Genomic DNA, 23762 nt, shown 5'->3' with positions numbered 1-23762 from the left:
CACAAAGGTGTTTAGGTAAAATCAATCAAAGTTAAGTACTTAAAAACATTTGAGGTGCTGACTTCAAAAGGATTTCAAAGTTCATGTTTGTTTCTCCTCCTTATACTCTGTTACTTTTGTCATTTACTGGCATAAGATCTATGACAGAAGCTGCACCCTTTCATGTTTACCCATCATGAAGTTCACTGTGGTAACAATTAAAACCAAGTTATATTTGTAATGTAAATACCAGATCCTATGTCTGCTCATGTATCCTTTTAATGCAAATAGATAAAACAAATCAATTCATGCTGAAACAAAGTATTGACTATTAAAATTGTTCTGTTGTGCAAGCTCCACTCGAAGTGATTTTTTTTAGGCAAGGCTGTATTAGTGATTATATTATGATGCAAATTAGAACCGAAGAGATACCAAGCAGTTAGTTTCTACTTCTTGGATTTATTGTTCAGCTTCAGCTGATGTTTCACAAGATGAGGTGAACGGAGCTAACAGCTCGCTGCAGCTGGAAGAGGGTGGTCCTGCCTTGCTCTTTTTATCCCAGCGTGTTGCCCCTTACTGTCAGCCAAATAGTTACTGCTTACCCTTCACTGGATCTGGTGTCCCTTGCAGTTCTCTGTGATCCAGTACAAGTCTTTAGCCAACAAGTTAGTTGGAAAGCTAACCGTGCACAGAAAATCACCCGGGCTAACAAGCTAGATCAGCAAGCCCTGCTGCCTGGTGGGGAGTTTTTCACAGGTCACCAGTGCAGCCTGACACCACCCAAAAGCGCTCCTTGTACTCAAATGACTGGCAGCTCTTTATGGTCTTCCTCCGCTCTTCAGAAACCAGGATTGAGCACCGTCTACCTCAAGGATTTGTCTCAATTTTCTCCACTGGCAGCCTGCCATCAACTCAACCACATACGGGTGAAAATGTTGACCCAGTCTATTTTCAAGCAGGAGCATCAGATACTAAAAATAATGGCACTGAATGTCTTAAGTAGACCTGCAATACAGCAGATGCGATGGTACCTACTAAATGAAGAGAAAGAGAACGAACCATTATTGCTCCCAGTTCTTTGCTGGCTAAATGATCTCCTTCAAATACATTGCCAAATGTATTTAACCACTATACTGTTAGATGAAAATAATTTTATTTTTTCCATATATCATTCAGGACAGCGTGTTTCATTTTGTTTTCAGAAGGAGAGATGAGTTTTAGAGAAAGTTAAGTGCTATTTATGTGCTACATATCCCTCAAGGCCTGGTCAACAGGGCTGTATATCACATATTGCTGGGCTGAGCATAACTTCAGTTCTACCTCTGCAGTTCACCTTAAGAAGTTCATTCTATTTCCAGTGTTGACAAAACAAATATTTTCAAATTATTCTTCCAAATTCTTTATTGTAAGTAAAGCTGTTTAGTTGAATTTTGGCAACATAAAGAAGTTTATTAAATGATGCAAAAAGAAACAATATATGCATATGGCATCAGGAGACTCGATAACAACAGTAATGATTAGTTTTAAATGTTACAGAGAAGCACTTCCTAAACTGCTGTATACTCTTTTCAAATACTAAACAGCTTTTAAATGCCAGATCTATTTGACCTGTCGAAGTACATAAATATGAAATGCTTTCTCTGAAAGGAAAAACAGCAATAGAGAATATGAAGATTACGGCAATTCTCTAGCATTATTTAGAAAACATTTTAGGAGAATGCATAGCTGCTAATACTATAAGCATCACCCTCATCACATAAACATACCCACTCTGCTGCTGCCAGTTCCTTCATTTTCACCGTGAAAGCCACGGCAAACCTAGTTAAATGGACAAAAACAGTTGGGATCATCTGCTTGAAGTGTTTCAACATAAAAACAGGAAAGTACTTCAGAAAAAAATCTTTATAAGAACAAAGAGCAGAGGCTTATACAAATGATTATAGATGGAAAGACAGAAAGCAGGCTTTCTATTTGTTTTACCAGAAAATAGTGGTTAAACAAATGGTATCTCTTCAGACTTTACAACTTAGAGCTCGTGGGAGTTAAAGTGAGGATATCCTAAAGTAAGAGAAACCCCAAATAATGGGAACATCCCCCAGTTTATCTAGATTAATATATAATAATAATATAATATATAATTAATATGTACAGCTGCAGTAGTGAGTTAGCATCTCCTGTTTCTACATCTTTGCAAGTGGCAGTAGCCCTCTTCACAACCAGAAAGCTTGTTAAGAAGGGATCTTAAGTCCAGTTTGTTTCATACTATTGTTGTTTGACAATACCCAGTCCCACTATTTGCAACTCATTGCAACTGACCTTAATTCAAATGACCAGATGGATTTTTTTTAAACCTTTCCCCAATGTCCTCCCCTTATTTCTAAGCAGCCAAAGCTGTCAATGAGTAACAAACATCTGAGAGACCAAAAGGTTATTCTTCAGGAAAAATACCAGAATTAAATAATCTAAAAAAGAAGAAAGATGATTCAGTGACTGGGCTCCAACTCTGGAATCTCACAGACTTGGGACACTCAGCTCTGTAGCTCTGATGTTAGGCATCTGCAGTGGAGACGAAATTTGCAGTGCTGAGTTAGACACCTGATATTCCTTTATAATAAATAGGGAAGAACTGGGTGCCCAGAAATGAGATTTACCACAGTCATCGTTTCAGGCAAAGAGACCATTACACTAGCCAGATGTAATACTGATAGAAGGGCATTTGGACTGTTCTCTGGTTAAGACTTTTCTTTGTTATGAGAGGGGTGTTTAAATGAATGAACTGTAAAATAGTATATGAACACCACCTACTCCTCCTCTGTGATGTATATAAATCATAACACCAAAGTAAGAACAAGCAAACAAAAGTGTACTTGAGTAAGTTGGTGGCTAGGGTTTTCATCTGCGAGGGAGAAGAGAATTCGGCTCCCAAGCTTACTTCCACTTTTTCCCTTACGGCTGTTTATAACAGCTCATCTGGACTTCTACTTATGTGCCTTTGAGAAATCTATGTAGTACACTATTGTTCCACATAACAGAAAAGTTACGTCAGAGAACATTTAAAAGCAGCATTGATATGAACAGTTTTCATTTTTGGGTGTCTCATTACAGAGAGACTTCAGACACAGAAGTCTGATTTCTAAACACACTAGATAAACAAGTTATTCTTACTGGGAGCTTGGTGTAATACCAAGAAGTCACATGAGATATTTTTATAGAGTCAGAGTTAATAGAGAATCCCTGTTCAGAAGAGATCTTAAGAACATGCTGGGCTTTAATGTAGCTTTTAAGTTGTAATGAAATATAAACGCATCCTTTGACTGTTCTTAAATGGAACTTTAGTGTTAACTAGAACCACAAATGGGACCATTTGTGAAGACTATTAGTCCTGTGGAATAGAAATGTTTGAACGCCTCCTTCATATGAGACATAATGTGTCTGCTCAGCAAAATTCCTTTTTTTTTAATTGCTTTTATAGATATTGAATATAAAACAGAGGTTATCACATATTACACTTAGGATTCAGTGTTTCTTTTTCATAGAATGAATGTAATGTTTCTGTCCTGAGCCAACTCTGGTTAGATATGAAGCACATTCTAAGCAGAACAGTGCTTTTCCATTGGAGACGCTATGTTATAATTTGAGGACATGAAATCACAATCATTCATTAGAAGTCACATAAATGTTGAATTATAACTTCTACTTTTGTTTCTTGAAACAAACCTTATTCCCATACATTTGTTTTGTAGTATCTGCTTTATGGTACTACAATGAATTTCACATATACAACTTGACAGCTTTAAGGTTATTAAAGCCTTTGCAAATGCTTGTTTTGTCAGGTTGCACATGCTCCCTTTCCAGTTTTTGCAATTACACTTTCAATACATCACATTAACAAGCAGAAAAAGACTGTTGCTCCTAAGTCTACAAAATACTGTTCAATAGAAAAAAATACCCCAGAGGAGTACAACCACCATTTAGAGGAATTTGATTAAAAATGAAACACCCATTATAAAGCTAGACAGTGTTCAATACTTTGTTTTACGGAATGTGGTGCTATATTGTACTGGACAAGTAATCTACAATTCATGATACTTTCTGCTTAGAACCCTGCAATCAATAAAGAAAAAAAAAATCAATGTTTCTTTTAATAACTATGCGATAAATAATACTAGTGATAATACTGGAGAAGAGATCCATTCAGAGTAACTTCTAGAAAACTGACTGACTTCTCTTGTAGCAGAGAAAATACGAAATGCATAAGGATGCAGTGATATATTTTGAAACATAGGAAATACAAGCTACTAAACTATACTTCAAGTTCCTAACTTAACTATCATTAAAAAAAAAACATTCAGTAAAGCACAGCTTTTACATAAGATATATTCACTATATTTGTGACAGATCATATTTTAAACACAGAAGTGGATCAAATGGACACATTTAGAGATTCTGTTTTTATAGAACTTTCATTTTGCACAGAGCTGAAATTTAACTGACACATTAGATATCTCTTTTCTCTTCCTTCAGACCTGTTTAAATAACTTCTGATTATTTGATAACAAAAGTAAACAGGTGCATAAATTTTGTCTTGAATGGGGCCTTAAGTTGCTTTTCAACTACAAGCCACACTAAGATGTAAGAACATGCCCTAATGATTTTTCAATGAGCGTGATTAAGTGCTGTCTTTAAAATCTGTTTACCTACCACATTTTATAGGGCACTCTAGACAGAACAGCATATCTATGCCAGCGTTAAGTTAGCTAATAATAGCTAGAACATATAGTGGTATTAGCAAAGATAAAACTACAAGATATAAGCCTGATGCAGGTTCTGTACGCATTTCCTCATTGCTAATATGAACCAAAATCCATACTGCTGTATCTGAACCACTGTAGTTATCAGTCTTAGCTAGAACGCTGTGATGAATGAACAGAGATAGTATCCTGAGCAAGCTTTGCTCAGCAAGATATTTAAGCTCTCCGAGAGTAAGTATGCAAGCAGTACCACTGGATTTGATAAGACATTCCAGATGCTTAAATTTTATCTCACTTTGTACACTTGGGGACCCCTTTGCATATGCGAGCTCAGTTCTGGAGTGATGACTCTTCAGAGCATTCAAGTCACCAGAAGCTCGGGCACAGTACAGTTCCATGAGGCTGAGTGGCCCGCTGTAGCAACTTACTGACACCAAAAAGAAATCCTTCTCATATCCTTCCACAAGCTGACTTTTCTTATTAAAGGGGTAGAAAACTAACCCGGGGCGGCGGGGGGAGGAGGGGAGGGGAAGCCAATTTTATGCCATTTAGTGAGTTCAACCTGCTCAGAAAGCAGCCCAATCCTGGCACAAGGAAGGGTGGATCACACAGCCACAAGCAGAAGAAAGGTGAAAGAGAGGAAGAGAGGTAGCAGTAGAGCCATCCCTGCCCTCAGTGAGCTATTACGCTGGCTACACATGAACTGACAACCTTAGCCTCTATCTTGGTAAGACTTAAGCTATATATTAAACTAATATCATCCATTGGAAGCTTTACGTACATAAAATGCTTAAGTTTCCAATAAGAAAAGGGCTTACTGGCCCACCATGGACATGATCAAATGCTGTTGAAGTCAACAGACATTTGGATCAAACAGAAGGAAACTTCTTTTCTGGGGGTGTTGGAACAATGAGAAATGCTACAAAAAACCTTTTTGGCTTTTAGTAGTTTTCTCTGATTTCTGATCAGTTCTTAAACTAAATTTGATGACTACACTGACATGTCACTAGAACTCTTCCGGACTTTAAAACGCCCTGAAAATACTCCCTTCTCAATTCACCTAAAAAATTGAGAGAATTTGCTTAAAGACTTTTTTCAGTCTCTGCTTCTTTGTTCATGTATCTAGAGAATGGATCACACTAGCAGGAAAAAATAACAAAACACTTGTCACCTGTTTTTCAATCAAGCACTCTGTCAACAAGCTAAATGGGAGGCCTCTGAGAACAGGTTTGATTTTGTGAGGTAACAGGACACATACCAGTTATTTTTAGTTGTCACCTCACTTAAGTCAAACTGCTGGGCAGCTTGGTCTGTATGTACAGATAGTCCTTAATGCATAAAATATGTTAGTGCCAATACAGAATATTTTATATGTTTGAATATGCGTAACATAAACCAGAATTTACTAAGAAACAGAGGTTTTAAAGAAAAACAACTTGGAGCAGCATTTAGCACTTCTGGCACAGGGCCTTGGCAAACAGGGTCCAACCTTGTTTAGGCTAATAATATTACTACAGTAAGATTTAATGAGAATATTCACACCTCCACCGCTAACAAAGATTTGCTATTTAAATAATCATACCTCCACCACTAACCCACCGTTAACCACCTCCACTACTAAAGATTCTCTATTTAAATACCAAATATCGGTCCTGTCATGGCCAGGGTAGTTCTGTACAAATGGAAACTGTATGGATATTGTTGGAGATACTTAGATGTGTATTTCTTTACCTAAATCTTTGCAAATATAAACAGTAAAATAATTTTGGTAAGAAATTAAAACTTGATTGCATAAAATTGTATCCATTACAAACACGCTGAATAAACCACAGTCAAGTTGCTACAGTCCACAGTTACAGTAACCATCAAAGGCTGACTTTACAATGCCTACCCATAAAGTAGATTATTCTACCGAGCAATGTGCTGCCAAATCCCAGGTTAAGTATTCTTGCTATTATTCTTCTCATTTCTTTTACCTGCTATTATTCTTCTCATTTCTTTTACCTGCCTTAGAATTTTATATCCTCATCACATGCATAGTTCTATTATTCTAGAAAACAGTTATGATTCAGCAGACAAAGTACAGGATTAGTTAGCAAGAGCACAGATTTCATTAGCTTTTAATGGGACTTGAGTATTTTTGAAAATTTAGAGCCCAAGACCAAGTTTCAGCACTACCTCTGCCAACTTTTACATGGATAAATACGACGAAACAACTGTAACAGAGCAAATATAAAATGAATAGATGGCATACAGACTACATTTTATGAAGAAACTGTTCTACTTCCATCACTGAATCATAAAATAATATGTAGAGATCACAGGGATTTCAAGCAGTCTATCCTTTGTCCGCTGGCCTACACATCTCCCAGTGATTCCAAGCATTTATGGAACAGCTCCTAAAAGATCTGCCATTACAAAAAAAGCAATTTCCTGTCATAAACCTTCCACACATGCTTTTACCTGGCTTCTCCTAGCACTGCTCCCATTACCCGATGTTTCTCTTCACATTTGATATCTTCATTTACATCTGTCCCACCAAAGATGATTCCAAAAGGAATTCTGCTACCTGCAAAGCAATGGCTATGATGAGAAGTTGACCAACATGTCCAGGTAATGACTAGAAGGGGACATTAAGAGTGAAAAGTATATTGCTAATACTGTATCACATCTGTAAGCAAAAGCCTTTGAAAAAGAAACCTGAAGAAACTTAAATTTTTATGGTTTTGGCACTGAAAAACCCCATACAATAACTATGCACTTTCACAGCATGTCAGTCCGTTGTGTGTAGTTATGAGATTTTCGTTGCCTTTTCCACGTTTAGTAAAAACAATCAATTAGTTTCTACACTTGGCAGCCCACCAAACAGCATATATATTTTAAATGTTATTCACATTTTAATGAGATGGAGTATTGTAAAGTTTGGTCCCAGGTATCTAGCCTCAGCCACTCGTTCACTGCCCCCTCAAGCATTCCAATACGGTGGTTTGGGTGACCATCCTGCAAAGTTGGTCTTTTAAATATTGGTTGGTTTTTTAAATATTGACTTCTGAAGCCGATTTTACTGCTACAAAAAATGTAGATGGAGCCACACCACTGGAAAAGGTCACCAAATTAAATAAGGCAGTAAACCATTGTTTTGCCTAATTCCATCCCAAAAGATGGATCTGTGTTTATAATTGGTTGTTCCAAGACCGTCTATGATCACCCAAGTTATGAAAGTTGTTTTAGGATGCCTTAGAGTGCTCAGAACAGTAAAAGCAGAGGAAGGCATGTTGGTTGTGGGACAGTAAGTGCACAAGACCTTATCAACATTCAAATTTTAGAGTATCAACAAAATCATATATATCCTAGTGGTGTCTGCACGTTGGTAAAAACCTAGTTTTGATAAACGGCATCAGAATAAACTCATATTTGCCTAAGGGTAAAGCCACCAAAACAGGCAGTGTAGCACTTCTATGCTAACAGGAGCCAGACTTGCATGGAGGAGGCCAAAGCCTGCTTAGATGAAAATACAAAAGCCAATAGTGCTGCAATATTCCTTTCTAATAGTATTACTTTACTTGGAGTCAGGTTCTCTCCATAAACTGATCAAGATAGCAGACAATAATGTTTACCATTGATTGTTTCAGCACTGAAACAGATTAAGTGGTCAGTTTTACACCACATTAAGCTAACAAATAACAACCTCATGGTGGCTAATTACTACATGCAGAACATAGTTTTAAATTCCAAATGGGACTGCAGTTTTGCAAAAGAAACAGTCTCCAGTAAGACAGTCTACAAAACCTGTCATTAAGGTGACTGATTTTGTGGGTTTTGCAGATTTGTTAGCTGTAACAGATGAAGCCAAGGTTTCCTTCTGACTGTGAACAAGAATAAGCAGTTAGGCTGTATTGCCACTATACACTGTGTATCAAGAAAGGCAGAAAATATGCTTTGTTTTTCCCCTCTTGCTATCGGATGGAGAGGGATGAAAGACTCAGTAGACAACACTGTCCTCAGCACTGGACCAACAAGCAGGGCACTAGAAGTTACTGTGTTGATGGAGGTTGTTCCTTTTGAGAGATAATATAACTGACCTTGAACGTTCATGGCTGTGAAAACTACTGGTGACACTTTCCATAGCTACCACAGTGTCTTAGGGGGTGGGGGGGGAAATGATAGGTTAAATTCAGTGAACTCTTATAATTAAAATTTATGATTAAAAACAAGCAAATAAGGAAATCTTAAAGCAAATGAGGAACAAAATAAATATGTTGACAAAGATAGAAAACATACTATATGTTTCAAATTTATATTTGAAAATTAAGTGAGCTGGAAGATGAGGATTTATTAGCATTGCTAATTTTCTCTTTACTAAATGAAAGAACAAACAAAAAGGATGGAAGACTAATTGCCATTCTGGCTACTTAAAAGACTTTCCCTGACATTTTTAGATATTGTACACTAATGTTTGCAGGTAAAGAGAATTAATGTGGGCTATCAAAGCACCACAGCACTAATCTTCAACAGACTTTCTGTAATCCAATATAAAACATACATTGCCTTTCTAATAAATAAAAAAGTAAATAATTCTTATGTCATCTATTACATGTGTTGATCATACATCCCCAATCGTGTAAACAAAGTTTCCAGGATGAGGCCAAAAAGACTGGTAGCATGGTAGTAATGGTAGTATTACTGTAATCACCAAACTTCTTTAAGGTATTTCTTAATACAGGGTATGGAAAGATTAAATGTTAGAAGAATCAGGAATGTCCTGACTCACTTTTTTCTTTCAAGAAGTCTACAATAACTTTTACACTTTGACCAGGATCATCCCAGCAATCATACTACTTACTGCCTTGCTTTTCACAGATTTCTGTTTTATTTTTCTTTCAGTTATTGCAGATGCTTTTTGGAACAGCGTGACTCTGACTTATTTAAATTACTGAGCTTTTGTAAATCATTCAAGTATCAGGCTTTGTAGGTCACTTGGGATTTTGAAAAGCTAATAGCAACAGCATTCGGGTAATGCTATGCAAGTCAAAACTGCAATAAAGTTTTACAGTAAACATTTAAAACCCAACCTTGTTTTTTTGTTCCTTAGCAAAAAGAGAGATAGTTCTAAGACCTTCCATAAGCCTCCTCCAAAACAATTCTAGGTCTTGTCACAAAAACAATCACCTCTATATTCCAACGAGACAAGTCTTAATACTTATGTTAGCAGAGCTCATCTTACAGAATTATTTTTTTATTTGTATTCTAGGATCCCTACTGAAATCAGAGCCCCGTTGTAGCAAAAGATACACAAGCATGCCAGACATAATAATTCAGGCTTTCTGAAAACCCACCAGCAGAAATTGTGGGGGGATTTCTGAAGCCTGAAAACTAGCACAACAACTTACACTGAGATCCAATGCAAGTATCAAATTATGTACCTTTGTCCAAGTGAAAAGATTTGTACAATACGAATGTGATCTCAAAAATGGATACACACTTGCAGTTTCAGTAGGTGACAGTGTCTGTAATTTTGAAAGCCAGTGCTTCTAGTGTATCATTAATGGCAGGCTAAGTTTTGTTCTACATGGCTAGATACAACAGAAAATTTTATTATTTGTCTGGTAACATGCTGTCTCCTACAGTATAGCCAGCATGAACGACATCGCAAAGTTATTTCATGTCCAAAAAACCCTGACTCATTTTTGAGCAGAAATACCAAATTAGCCTCTCTGCTTTCTTCTATTTGAGCTCAGCCTATACTTAGCCAAGTCATTGTCTTCTGAAAGAACACACTTGCTGAAAGTATCTCATTGTTAATATAATGCTCTTATCTTAATGTAGTTAAAGAACTTAATTATGAATGCACTATGTGCTTTAAAAGCACATTTATTTAGTTCTCTCCTCTCTGGATCAGATCTCCCACAAAGAAAGATGTTCAGCATTTGTTGAAGTGGATAAACAGAGTAACTACATTACATATGGGTTCATACATTTATAGCCAGTTATAACTGTTTGTATTCATTCTCTTCTCTTTCAGTACCTGTTTAAGAGGTATCTTTATTGCAAAATAGAAAAAGGATTACCTTGCAGAAGTCTGCCTCCTTTATAAAGATGAATGGCCAGGGCTGCATCAAACTTCTCTGTGGAGGTTAGATGTGCTATTTCAGCTGGACTTTCATACATGAAAGCATCTTTAAGAACACAGATATGACCCGCAGCATGTAGATGATTCCTTTGTTATGGGAACAAATAGAAAAAGAATAAAAAAGATACTATTAATGTTGTAGGCATGCCAGTATATTAAATAAGCTTAATCAAAATGTTTTTCCTGAATAATTTTTGCTCCAACATTCACCTTTATGCTAATTTTGTTCAAGCAACCATGGAGCTATTTACAAGGGTTTTTTTTTTTTCCTGGAAAATTGTATCAACACCACCTTTGGAAATCAGCAGAAGTGAAGTATGATCGGGATCTTTCCTGATTGAGCTTCAGCTTAATATGCTGAGAAGACTCCTTTCCTTTTGAATGGAGCGTGTTAGACCTTGGTCTTAGAGATTCTCAGATCCTTGTTCTGGAGAAAGGCCACCAAGTGAAGAAAACACAAATATGTCCAGCTAATCAATGCTATTAAAAATACAGAACAGGCAAAAAAAGAATACATAAATAGAAGTGGAGAGTTGAAACTGTATTCCTTTTCTGTTTGATTGTGGGTTTGATTGCTTCTTGTCTTAGTTACCCGTTTGTAAAACAGGCACAGGATAATGGAAGTATGAGAAAAAAACTACACAGAAGTAATTACACAAATACTTTCACAGTCTTTTTTTAAAATCTCAATTGCTAAAAAGAAAAAAAAAAAAACCCAAACAACAAAACCCACCAATTCTAGCGTCAGCTTACCCATTCATCTTTATACACAGTGGTTCCTCATATTACAACATTGATTAAAAGACTGCTGAAGTCAAGAAACTGATTGACTACCGGGAGCTTTACTTTAGGCATTTCAGTGAGCTTTGTTTTAGTCTTTTCTTTCATACACTAGGCTCATAATTTCCCCCACCAAAACCAGAATCAGTTACCAATCTTTCCAATTACATCAGCCAAAAACCAGGAGAAAATACAGGAGAAAAATCCACGTTTTGACAGAAACTAGCACACTGTATCTGCTGACATGTCGTGTTTCAATTTTCAATATTACAAAAAGACCACAAGAATGCTTTCTGCTTATTACATATTGTTCCAGTTGATTTATTTCTCATAGCTTATTAATTGTTCTGGTGTTAAAATCCTGCTAACTCAATAGCTTCTTGGATAATGTCGGCTCTTTCCTTTCCTGATCATTTCATATCCTCCCAAGGAATGTAATTTTCTGTCCTGCAGAAGTTAGTCGTTACTGCAAAATTGGTGCTAAAAATGTTGTAAAATGTCTTGAGGCCTTGGAAGGAATGTATTAGCACTATATCAGACAGAGCTCCATTGGCACAACATATGGTGCTGTATTTCTTCCTTATTCTAAAAAGAAACTCATTTTACTTTTAACGTCACTGTTTGAAACAAGACCAATAAATTATAATAAGTACTAATAAATAATAAAATACAGCCAGATTGTAAGCTCCTTATTTACACTGCTGAGCAATTATTTACATCAGTTGTCCCATGAACTTGTACCAAGTACCTGCTTGCCTTTTGAAAGAGGTTCTCAATTTATATCTAAATAATGATGCCCAAATCTTGCAGCTGTGGAAAGAAAATCTCTCGGGCAAATACTAGGGATGCTCGTGCATGCATTCCATAATTTCACAGGTGCTCATTAAATAGTCTAAAGGATTTTTTTCCCATCAGTATTCCAATTACCATAAATCACTATCATGTACAAGCAATATGTTTGCATATTACAATTAATTTGAAAATAACTCTCTCAGGACATCAGGAATCAAGAAACTTAGCTAGGAATTTCGATCTAAAGCATCTTTTTTTTTTTTTTTAATGTACTAGGAATGAATACTTTTCCTTTCCTCCACAGTTTCCACAGCTCCAAATCTCACAGCTGAGTGACAGCTGTTTCTGCAGTAAATAGAGGGGGACTCCCTCAAGTGTTCCAAGGCTCGGCAATTGTGGATTACCTCTATTTCTTCAATTTTTTTTCTACACATAATGACTCAGGAGCATGTAAAAAAATGTGCATACAGCTTAAGAAGGAAAAATTATCAAATTATTCCCAGAATACTTTGAATTCCCAGATGTAAAGAGGCCTTACTCCCATAACCATACCATTGAGTTCAATATGATTAGTCACAGGCTGCAGATTATGCATATATGGAAATATATGTGCGTAGAAGCAGAGTTATTGGGTAGTATTTAAGTATTGAAATTTACAGTGGTATTTTCATATTTTCTAAATGACTTTTCATCTTTATAACCAAAAAAAAAGCCGACTATGATTTTCACACATATGCTGTTATCAAGGAACATGATAAGAGGGTGCTGCAAAGCTATTGCAGGAGGTTTTTTTTGAAGGCCGATCTGTCTATGAAGTCACAGATGTCCCTGAATCAAGCCAAGACAGAAAAGATACATTACCCATATATTTTCTCCTCCTGGCAACTGTGTATTCACATTATTTTGCCATTTCACAAACAAATACTTTCTGAATGAAAAATAAAAATGAGCACGGCTGCTGCTGTCTGTGAATCTAAGACAACACTGAAAATGCTAAATCTCAAGGCTACATTTTCTCTCTATCACGGTTTTGTACATGGTAGATAAATTTCCAAGTAAGTGTCTTAACAACCAGTAATCATTGCTCGGATCCAGGATTTGCTTTGCTCTGCCTTATCTTGCCCTTCTACCAAAACTCTCATGGAAGCCAACGCCACTACCTGGGGAGAATAATATTTCTAAAATGGAGTTTGGCTGTCGGATTCCAGATTTTGGGTGTTTTGCTAGGAAGTAACCAAACAGGGAAAACTTCAGTCATTCAGTAAGTTTGAAAGATCATTTCTCAGAGTACATTATATTAGTCACTGCTTACACTGTGATATTTATACACACTATTTCCCAGCCCCACTGATTTTAGTCTTCCAGGAATTCATCTTTTTTGTTATATTTTTTACACTCTTGGGAAATCATGAGGCTTACACATGAAACTTCTAAGTGTCTCCTCTGGATCTAAACTATATGCAGAGAGATACTGCTAAAAGGTACAACCCTTTTCTGACACGTTTTCACTTTATTAAAGATTTCTATGGAAAAACCTTTTTCTCTAACACAACTATGAAATTCCAGATGATGTTTTACAATGTTTCAGTTTTTTATTTCCTACATTATTGATTGCTACTTCTCACTTATCCCGGCTAGCAGTCTTCCCGCCTTCACCTGGATCTGCAGTTCACAGGCCTTCATATACAGAAATAGTTTAATAGTTCCAAACACAGCATGGCTGAAGCTAAGACACAAGTGAGTTAAAAGTATGGTTACCTCTAAAGTAGTATAGTTTTGAAACTTGCTTTATTTTCTGTGATGTCTTCCTCTCAAAAACATTTACGTTCTAATTTTCAACTGCTATTTCAATGGAATTACTTGCAGACAAAGAATGCTTGATTTCCAAAACGGTGGTGATAGGTAGATACACTGACACTTCCTGAAAGGCACAAAATAGGGTTTATCCAGAAATATTATCTCTTTCCCTAGGCTGTCTATTCTGTAAAGCAGCTATGCGTCAACTACTGTTAAATCTATACAGCACAACTCAAAGCTGAGCAGTCACTTCCAGTGCCTTTTCTGAAACTCGGCCAGAGCTGAATACTTGCAATTCCCACTGAAGCTGATCGAATTACAAGAGTTGAAACCCTGCTTGATCTTCTCTGTTTTCTTTGTAAATTATCTTAATTTTTTTCATACTTGTTAAAGCAAAGTATTCTTCATTTTATTTCTCTCTCAAACTTCTCCTTTAAACAACACAGACAAATTGTGTTGGCCCGAATGAAGTACGAATAAAATCCACCGCAAATAAGAACAGAAATTAAAAATGGGAGTGAAAACGCGGAGAGAATCCTTCTGTTTCTATGTGCTGAAGTCAATAACTGTCCTTTGGAAGGACAAAATAACTTTGCAAAGTTTAATCTTGCCTTATAAATAGGTCTAGCAACGTGAAACATTTTGGGATGCAGCATACATCAAGTGCAGGCCATGTGAATGACTGCATCTCAGTTCCAAAGGTGGAGGATGTACGCCTGCCATGCAGCTGTCCTGCTCTGGGAATGGCCACGCAAACAGCAGCAGGAATTTGCCAGCACCTGTGCAAACAGACGTAGGTGGGTGCAAGACCTCCTGTGATCTACCACGAAGAGAAGAGGATCTTCTGCCGTACGAGTGCTGCTCTTCTGTGTGATTTTAATGGTAGCAGACAGGGTAAGACTAAACAGAAGAAAAGCTGGGGCTCAGAATTACTCCAATAAATGTCTAAGCTGAAAAATAATTGTAAAGAGGAATGATAAGCATTATTGAATTTGTGGGTTTAATTCTCTTGCAGTTGATTACCTGGAGATTTACAGAACGGCTATCTCAACCGTCCCATTTCAAATGAGAACTGAAGCAATCTCTCCCTCTCCAAAAGATATTTACATATTGACAAAATACTTCCTCTAAATCTTTCTAATTAACCAATTAATTCAAGATTTCTATTGCTCCTTACTACCAAGTAATAAAAGATGAACAGAACATTTCAAGGGGCAGAAAAGATGCATTCATTTTCTTTCCTAACACCCTCTTTGATCTCCTTTCTAAGGCTGAAGAATGGCAGCCTAACCAAAGACTTTCGCTTAGTGTTTTATTCTCTACTCATTGCTCATATTTTTTAAGGTGATTAAAGATTATGCACACCAATGTGAATAAAGCCCACAGCGCATTCATTATATGGCTTGTTTTAGCAAGCTGATTTCTAGCCAAATTAGATTCTGGTATCTTTGTCACCAGTTACTTTAAACTCAGGAAATGAATATCGTATTTATGAAAAGATGAAGCAGTTATAGGAAGAGCCATAATATCATAAACATAGTATACCCAGTCATATTAAGCCATAAAATTAATCTATGCTGGCAAGTGTCCAACCTAGAGACAACTTCATTGTTTCATTTATACTTAACCAAAAGTTGCCAGAGTACAATATAAAAAAAAGATTGAACAAATAAATTCATAAGCGTGTATGCAGACACAACTGAAGCCAAATATTAATTGGAATATATATTTTCTGTGTATTAGCACATATGCTACAAAGGTTACCATATGCACTTAACCTCAGGTATGGCAGATTAGTGTGAGAAGTGACATGCCCAAGCGTTTAGCCATACATGTAGATTTTTTTTTTTTTTGATTTCCAGAACGGTGGTGGTAGGTAGATACACTGACACTTCCTGAAAGGCACAAAATAGGGTTTATCCAGAAATATTATCTCTTTCCCTAGGCTGTCTATTCTGTAAAGCAGCTATGTGTCAACTACTGTTAAATCTATAGAGCACAACTCAAAGCTGAGCAGTCACTTCCACTGCCACAGTCACTGAGCCCAAACATGTAGATTTTTTTTTTTTTTAAATGGCATAAAGTCTTAAGAAAACCAGTATTAGATGGAAGTATCTGCGTAGGATGGTTTTAGCGATAGCTGTTACTTGACTAGACTTTTAGTCAGGAAGATGGATTTAATTGCTAGCTAATAGTCTTCCTTTTTTCCTGATCAGACTTTTTTTTTTCGCTGAACGGGCTCATTTATATTATTACTATAAATAACATTTATGGTAGGTGATAAGACAGCAACTGAACATGACATAAGTTACTGACTCTCAAACACTATTTCTGTTAGAATCCTTATTCCACCTTCATTGTGAAGGTGAATTAAATTGACCTTTCGCTCGTTATTTTCTTTCTGTTTGAAGCTCTATGCGCACGAGAAAGCAGCTTCCACTTTGTAGAAGGTATGCCTGTAAAGCACCAGGATGCTAAAGCGAGTTGGTGTTCTCTACGCAGATCCCTGCAGATACGTTCACACAGCTGCAAATGATTGCATTAACATGGTAATACGTTAAAACCCTCTGTCAACTGAGCTGTTGCATCTCACCGAGTCTATGCCCTCTTTCACGCTAAAACACATTATCTTAGGCCACCATGCACAAGTCACGGGTGGAGAAGGCTAACCGCAATTGCTGGTTACCGTGACTCACGCAAAGGCACCTTGCTAAACCACTGCGTCTCGATGCAGTGTGCTCACACGATCACCATCAGTCTCAGTGTGATTAAAAGACAATTTGAAATATTATGTGGACATTTGTCTGGCTTATTCAGGCTTAGTTTAACTAGAAATAGTGCAAAACCTGCTCTCCGCTAGATTACCTCTGAATGGCTCCACAGTCTAAATGTTTGCCTGACTTTCCTCAAAGTTGAAGTGGAAGATGAAGGTAAGCGAATATTCAATTTGTAAAGGCAGAAGAAATAATCTTATGGAGGAAGAATGAGCACTGATGTCCCCAAGATTAACTGGTTTTGTATCATCCGATGAGAGCAAAAGGCCAGAGAGGAAAGGAAATGCAGAACGCGATACAAACCACCATGAATAAACTCTGTGCTGACATGCACAGGTATAAAAATGTGTCTTACAAACATAAGAACATGTTTATTTCATCTCAACATTTTATTAACAATTATCGTTTTAAAATACAGAAAGCTTCAGCTTTCTCTGGTCTTTACGCTCCATTTGCTTTCTATCGTCAACGCCTGGGTGACTGGCATGAGGTACGTTCTACCGCTATCTTACACGATACAGCAGCCCCGCACAAATCTAAGACCGAACTTGGCATGACACAACTAGCGCGAAAAACTGACCAGTGTCAGAGGACTATTTCTGTGCATAACATTGAAAGCGTGATAATACGCAGATCAAGGCCAGGGAAAACTTGTAATAGCGGTCGGCTATCCTAAGAGATTCATCCTAAGAAAAACAACTAAACTGTGGATGACTCTTTGACAGGTAAGAAGCAATCAAGTCCTTATTTCGGGCCTCAAGAGGACAAAACCATTCAGAAATTGTTGCATTTTTATGGTGACTTTTTTTTTTTCTTTTTTTTTAACCAAAGCTCACACGCACAGCAAAGCCCTCAGAAATGCTGTCAGCCACATCCTTTTTCCACAGCACAGACAAAGTTAAGTGGGGACAGTAAGGCTATTTATGCAGTTCTGTTAGCCCAAACAATTTCAAAGCACACAGATTCACGTCCGCAATCCCCGTGAGAGCTGCATGTTGAATCCCCGCAGCACGGGCGCTGACTGGAGCAGCTCTCGCACAACTGCTGCTCTAGGACGGCTCCCATACAGACCCTTACTTCAGAGCTCCCGGAGCCTGCTGCTTTTCACATGGGCTTCTCACCTTATTCCGGGTATTTCGCGGAGCGGGAAGCCCGTAGGAAACGCGCTGCACCGCTGACCAGCACCGGTTGCGCAAGGGCTCTGTGGGGCGGCTGGTGAGGGGACATCTGGTTAATGGTTGGACTGGATGATCTTAAAGGTCTTTTCCAACCTAAACGATTTGATGATTCTATTCTATTCTATGATCTCTTGCCTGCTGAGCCCAGGCCACCCTGCGAGGGCGAACGGCCCCTCTGCCAGCAAACTGCCCTGGGCAGAAAGGCCTTTGGTTTGGTTTGGGTTTTTTTTTTTGGGGGGGGGAACCCCGAAAAGAAGGACAACGAAGCTGGTGAAGGGTCTGGAGCACAGGGCTGATGGGGAGCGGCTGAGGGAGCTGGGGGTGTTCAGCCTGGAGAAGAGGAGGCTGAGGGGAGACCTGATCGCTCTGCAGCTCCTGGCAGGAGGGGGCAGGGAGGGGGGGTTGGGCTCTTCTCCCAAGTAGTTAGCGATAGGACAAGAGGAAATGGGCTCAAGCTGCGCCAGGGGAGGTTTAGGTTGGATATTAGGAAAAATTTCTTCACGGAAAGGGTGATCAAGCATTGGAACAGGCTGCCCAGAGAGGTGGGGGAGTCCCCATCCCTGGAGGTGTTCAAAAAACGGGCAGAGGTGGCACTTTGGGACATGGTTTAGCCTAGTCTGCCCTTGATTGGTTTAGAGTGGACTTGGTAGTGTAGGTTAATGGTTGGACTGGATGATCTTAAAGGGCTTTTCCAACCTAACCGATTCTGTGATTCTACGACTCTATAAGCCCGCGGCTCCCCTCTCCCTCACTCCCCAGCAGCCCGGGCGCAGGGGCACACGCTGCCCGGACAGCAAAGCCGCAGCGGGGGCGACCCCCCGGGGACGGGCCCGGCCCCGCAGCCCCCCGGCTCCCCGGCCAGCGGCAGATCCCCCGGCGCTGCCGGACAGGGCCTGCCTGGGCGCCCGGCCCCGGCCCCCTCACACGCCCCCGGCGCCCGGCGGCCGCGGCGGGAGAGGAGCGGGGAGCGGACACCGCCTCCGTGCGCCGGCGCGGGCGGCGAATGGCGGACGGCCCCCCCGCCCCCTGCCCCAGCGCCAGCGCCGAGCCCCCTCCGCCCGCCGCGGAGGCCTCAGCGCGAAGGGAGGGGGCGCCGGCCCCGCCGCCCCGCCCATGAGCGGGGAGCGCAGGCAGCGGCGGCGGCCGGGACCCCGAGAGGGGGGCGGCGGGCTGGGCGGCGGGGGCTCCCCGCTCCCCTGGCATGGCGCGGCGGCGGGGCGCTTACCGTATCCTGGCCGCCGTGGTCGCGTTGCCGGTCTGCGCCCGGAGGCAGGCCAGCACCAGCAGCCTCATAGCGGCCCCTCCTGCCCGCCCGGGCCGCCGCCGCCGCCGCCTCCTTCACCTGCCGGCAGCCCGGGCGCGGCCTCCCGGAACCAGGGCGGCGGAGCGGGGGTGCCACCTGCCCCAGCCCCGGCCCGCCCGCCGCGGCCAGCGGGGCGGGAAGGCCGCGGTGCCCGGGCCCCCGCGAAGCCCTCGGGGGGGGCAGGGGACGGCCGGGTGGCCCTGGGCAGAGGGCACTTGACTGCAGAGCCAAGCTGCGGGCCTGGAGCATCCGGCCCCGTCCGCCCACCTCCAGATAGTGCTAGGTGTTTTCATTAAACGCTCACGAAGACGATGTGCTCAAACCACGGCCTCAGAGAAGCCTTCAGTTGTTGGTGGCACAGGAGGCCTCCTGAGGAGAACGTGAGGGGAAGGCTGGTCCCAGCCACCGCCTCCTGAGGCAGTGCCCCCGCTGCGCCGCGGCCGCCACGTGCCTCCCAAAGTGGACGTGGTTCGCGTTCAGTGCGGGAACGGAGAAAAAACTCATTGGGGGTGAGATGCCAACAACCAGAAAAGCCAGAGGAACGTGCTAGTCCAAAGAACAAGGCAACAGGACGGTCAAAGACCACGCTTAAATATCAGGAAGGCCATACGATGAAGCAGAGCCAAAGGAAGAAATTTTTTACAATGAGGGCGGTGAAGCACTGGAAGGGGTTGCCCAGAGAGGCGGTGGAGGCCCCGTCCCTGGCACCATCCCAGGCCAGGCTGGACGGGGCTCTGAGCACCCTGGGCTGGTTAAAGCTGTCCCTGGCACTGCAGGGGCTGGGCTGGGTGGGCTCTACAGGTCCCTTCCCACCCAAAGCACTCCATGACTCTATGTGTGTAAGACCAGGGGAAAGCTCCGGTGAGGAACCACAGCCTCCACAGCAGCAGGCAGAATCCAAAGATACAACGAAGCACAGAAAAGAAGAAGGAAGAGCCTGAACTCAGGACCAAGACAACTGTATCCCAAACTATCAAGCCAGTCTTCAGGATAAACCCCAACTATAATCAGAAACACGGCAGAGCAGCTAAGATGGGATGGGTGGGGCAGCAGGCAGCAAGACTGAGTGGCCAGTTTAGGGAGTCTGTTGGGAGCCAGGTGGCTGACTGTAGATATCCACGGCCTTGAACTCGATTCGACATTTTGTAAAAACACTGAGAGCGCGTGCAGGACATTTATGGCCATGAGACAGATGAGGAGGAGGGCTCGATCTAACAGAAAACTCAGTTTTTTGCTTGTATACTTATAACCTGTTCTGGTTCCCTGATGTAATTCACCACAGGGCCACACAGATGCTTATGTTTCCCCAAGGCTGAGGAAAGGTGGTCTGCAAACTGCAGTGCCTGTTTATTGTGGCTTAAATTACTCTTCAAGTCTCAGTGTCAAGGTAAAGGGAGAAAAATATGCCACATCCAGAGAAAGGCTCTTAAACTTAATAATTTTTAAAACTAATTCTTCAAATAACTTGTGTGGATCTCTGAGGATGACAGGTATTCAGGAATTGAGGGTTTAGGAGTGATAGATATATCGGAGTGTATTCTGGCAAAATGTAAGCATTTTGGTACGCCGGCTCATGTTTTGCTAATGGGTCTTCGTGCTGCAGTGCTATGTTCAACTGCCTGCATCTCGCTGAGTTATCACAGAAATAATTCAGCACAACATTGTTCAGACCATTTTAAACTCCATGCGAACTAAAAAAAGATGGCTACAACTGAGAAGAGCAACAAATCTTGCAGAAATGCTAAATATAGCATAAATGCTAATTTAAGGGTAGGCAGGAGCTATTTCCATCACCATTTTAGAAAGCGTTTCTGGCATGAAATCCCAGCCCCACTCACATTTAGAGGGCTTTTGTCCATCCGGCCAGGATTCTAGCCTTGACATTTTTTCACTGTAAGTGGATGATATGAAGCATATTTGGGCTTTTGAGAGCACTTAACCACCCTCAAATCTGGCACGACTCATCTGTTAGTCACCGCTGCCCAACTCGCAGCCTAACAGACCTTCGACGTATCACACGGACTGCATGAAGCTTCTGCAGCTGCCTTTCAGTCTCCTGCTACTCTATATCCTTTCCCAACAGAAAATTCCAAGATCTCCCACACGCAACACAGCTCATCCAGCTGCCATCCGGCTGCATCGCACCACAAAAGGTTGGCAGCGTGTGCGCCAAGCAAGAAACACACCTTGCCCCGTTGCTGCAGTCCTAAAACAGCCCACGTAATCCAAAATGGGGACATTCCCTAGTTGCACGGCCTAAAGCAGGATCTGTGACGACGCTCAGAAAGTCATATTTAGGGTTAAAAGGAAGCTGCGGTTTTAATATCTGCCATTGTAACTTTTCACTGCTGCTAGCTCTAAAACCAGACTACAGCTATCCAGCACGTTTAGTGTATAACACAAAAAAAGACAAAAATGCAAACATCAAAGTAAGACAAGGCCTGCCCCATGAGACAAATGAGGAAACTTAACCAGTCATCTGGGAAATAAAGAGGAAATAAAGGAAACAGTCAAAGAGATCTTAACATTTTATTACTGTTTATGTAGTATCTAATATAATAAATACTTTTCTTTTACTCTACAAACATGGTTTTTATGCTATATAGGCCTTGACTGACAAAATCAAACATCTACAAGTCTTTGCAGCATCAAGTATGGTCGTGTCTTTGAAAACACGTACAGGCACTGATGTATCACTGCATAGAAATAGGTACATTCGTTGTAGTCGAAGAAAGGGTCATGGATGTATCTTAAGGAAGTTCTAACTAGCCTGTAGCTAAGTGTTCTTGTTTGGACGTAAATCAGAAATTGCTTTCCTGACGCTGCTATATTTCCAAAGGGAATGTTCAGGCTATAACAGAAGCTTTTGAATTTTAGTGAGAGTACCTACTTCTCAATACCTTAAGATTTAAATAACATTTTATAATGTACACTGCAAATACTATTTAGCATTGCGAGATGTTTGCAACAGCGGTGGGGTAGGCCAATATAAAAATCTCGCCCCACTCACAAAGGTAAATTACAAAGGGCCTAGAACGTGACATCTGCATATATTAAAATATACCATAATGCGAAGCATGCTTAATTACTTTGTAGTCTCTAGCAAATACTACCAGACCCCTTAGAAAATGTAATCACAATTGATATGATATTCTGTATTAAGCTGGGAAGAGCTGAAATGTCATTTTTTAAATTACAGACTCAGTCATGTTACAGTAGTTAGCAAAAAGAGATCTCTCTACAGCTAGTTGCATCGTCCTCATTGTCCTTGGTCATGAAATGTAGCTACTTAAGAGAGCAAATATATTTAATGAGTCATTTTTACGGCATGTTATTTACAAAGGCTCATCGTTAAATGAATATATTTACTTTTACAAGCATCGCTTGCTCAATTACCAATGCTGTTCCAAAAATTTTGTCATACCTAGATGTTGGGTGTAACTATTTGATGTCAATCCATTTACCTTTTCCATTGAAAACACACAACCAGGAGTACCTTTCCCACTTTCCTCTGGCCAAAACCACGACTTTAAGATCTGCTCTTGAAGACAATCACGCACTTTCAGGACCTTTACCTCGACATACGCAACGGTGGAACAGAAGAACAATTTAGGGCCCCGATCCTGCAACCGCTAAGCTGTTTTCTCGTTTGAATCATGCGCTTTGTCATTTACCACGCACAGTCATGCCTTTTTTTCAGGCTGACCAATTTACAGGGGCAATCCTCGCTTTTCCGACTGAGAAGCAAAGCAGGGACACAAACCGCGTTTTAATTTCGCCATCCCTGTTATTGCTGGATAAACCTAAGGAGGAAATGAGGGCTCCCATGGAAGCCCGCGCTGAAATAAAGTCACACAGCTCCAGTTAACGCCTAAAACGTCATCCCCAGCCTGGACTAACGCACGAAATAACCAGAAAATCAATTTTCACTGCTGCAGCCCCCCCCCCCCGCCCTCTTTACCCCGCCTGGCAGCCTAACGAAAGCGGCGAGGGGAGCCCTGCGGGGAGAAGGCCGCCGCCTCCCCTCCCCGCTGAAGCTCCGCACGCCCGGCGGTGGAACCGGGCCCGGCCCTGCCCCGGCACAGCAGAGAGGCCCCGCGGCCTGCTCGGCCCTGACGCCCGGCCGGCCCCCCCGGTACCGCCCAGCGCTCCCAGCCCGCCGCTTCCGGTCCGCCATGGCCCGCCCCCCGCTAGCCCCGCCTCCTCTGGCCTCGGCCGCCACTCCCCGCAGCCCAGTCGCCCACGTGACGGCGCTGCCGGCGGAGCGACGGCGCTCTT

The 23762-nt window shown here is 41.1% G+C and overlaps 1 protein-coding gene across 1 annotated transcript in view; it reads right to left on the bottom strand.

Annotated features, from left to right (window-relative positions):
• Positions 1-19474, bottom strand: part of GLT1D1 (glycosyltransferase 1 domain containing 1) — a 58701-nt gene extending 39227 nt beyond the window's left edge. The window contains exons 1-4 of the mRNA XM_075718988.1: positions 19407-19474; positions 10799-10947; positions 7194-7299; positions 1746-1797 (exon numbers count right to left, since the gene is read on the bottom strand). Of these exons, the coding sequence (XP_075575103.1) occupies positions 1746-1797; positions 7194-7299; positions 10799-10947; positions 19407-19474 (375 nt within the window). The remainder of the gene's footprint in view (positions 1-1745; positions 1798-7193; positions 7300-10798; positions 10948-19406) is intronic.
• Between the last annotated feature and the right edge of the window lie 4288 nt (positions 19475-23762).

The sequence above is a fragment of the Pelecanus crispus genome, chromosome 11 (genome assembly GCF_030463565.1).
Source record: "Pelecanus crispus isolate bPelCri1 chromosome 11, bPelCri1.pri, whole genome shotgun sequence".
Lineage (NCBI taxonomy): Eukaryota > Metazoa > Chordata > Aves > Pelecaniformes > Pelecanidae > Pelecanus > Pelecanus crispus.
The sequence above is the reverse complement of the archived record's forward strand: the minus strand, read 5'-3'. Positions and strand labels throughout refer to the sequence as shown.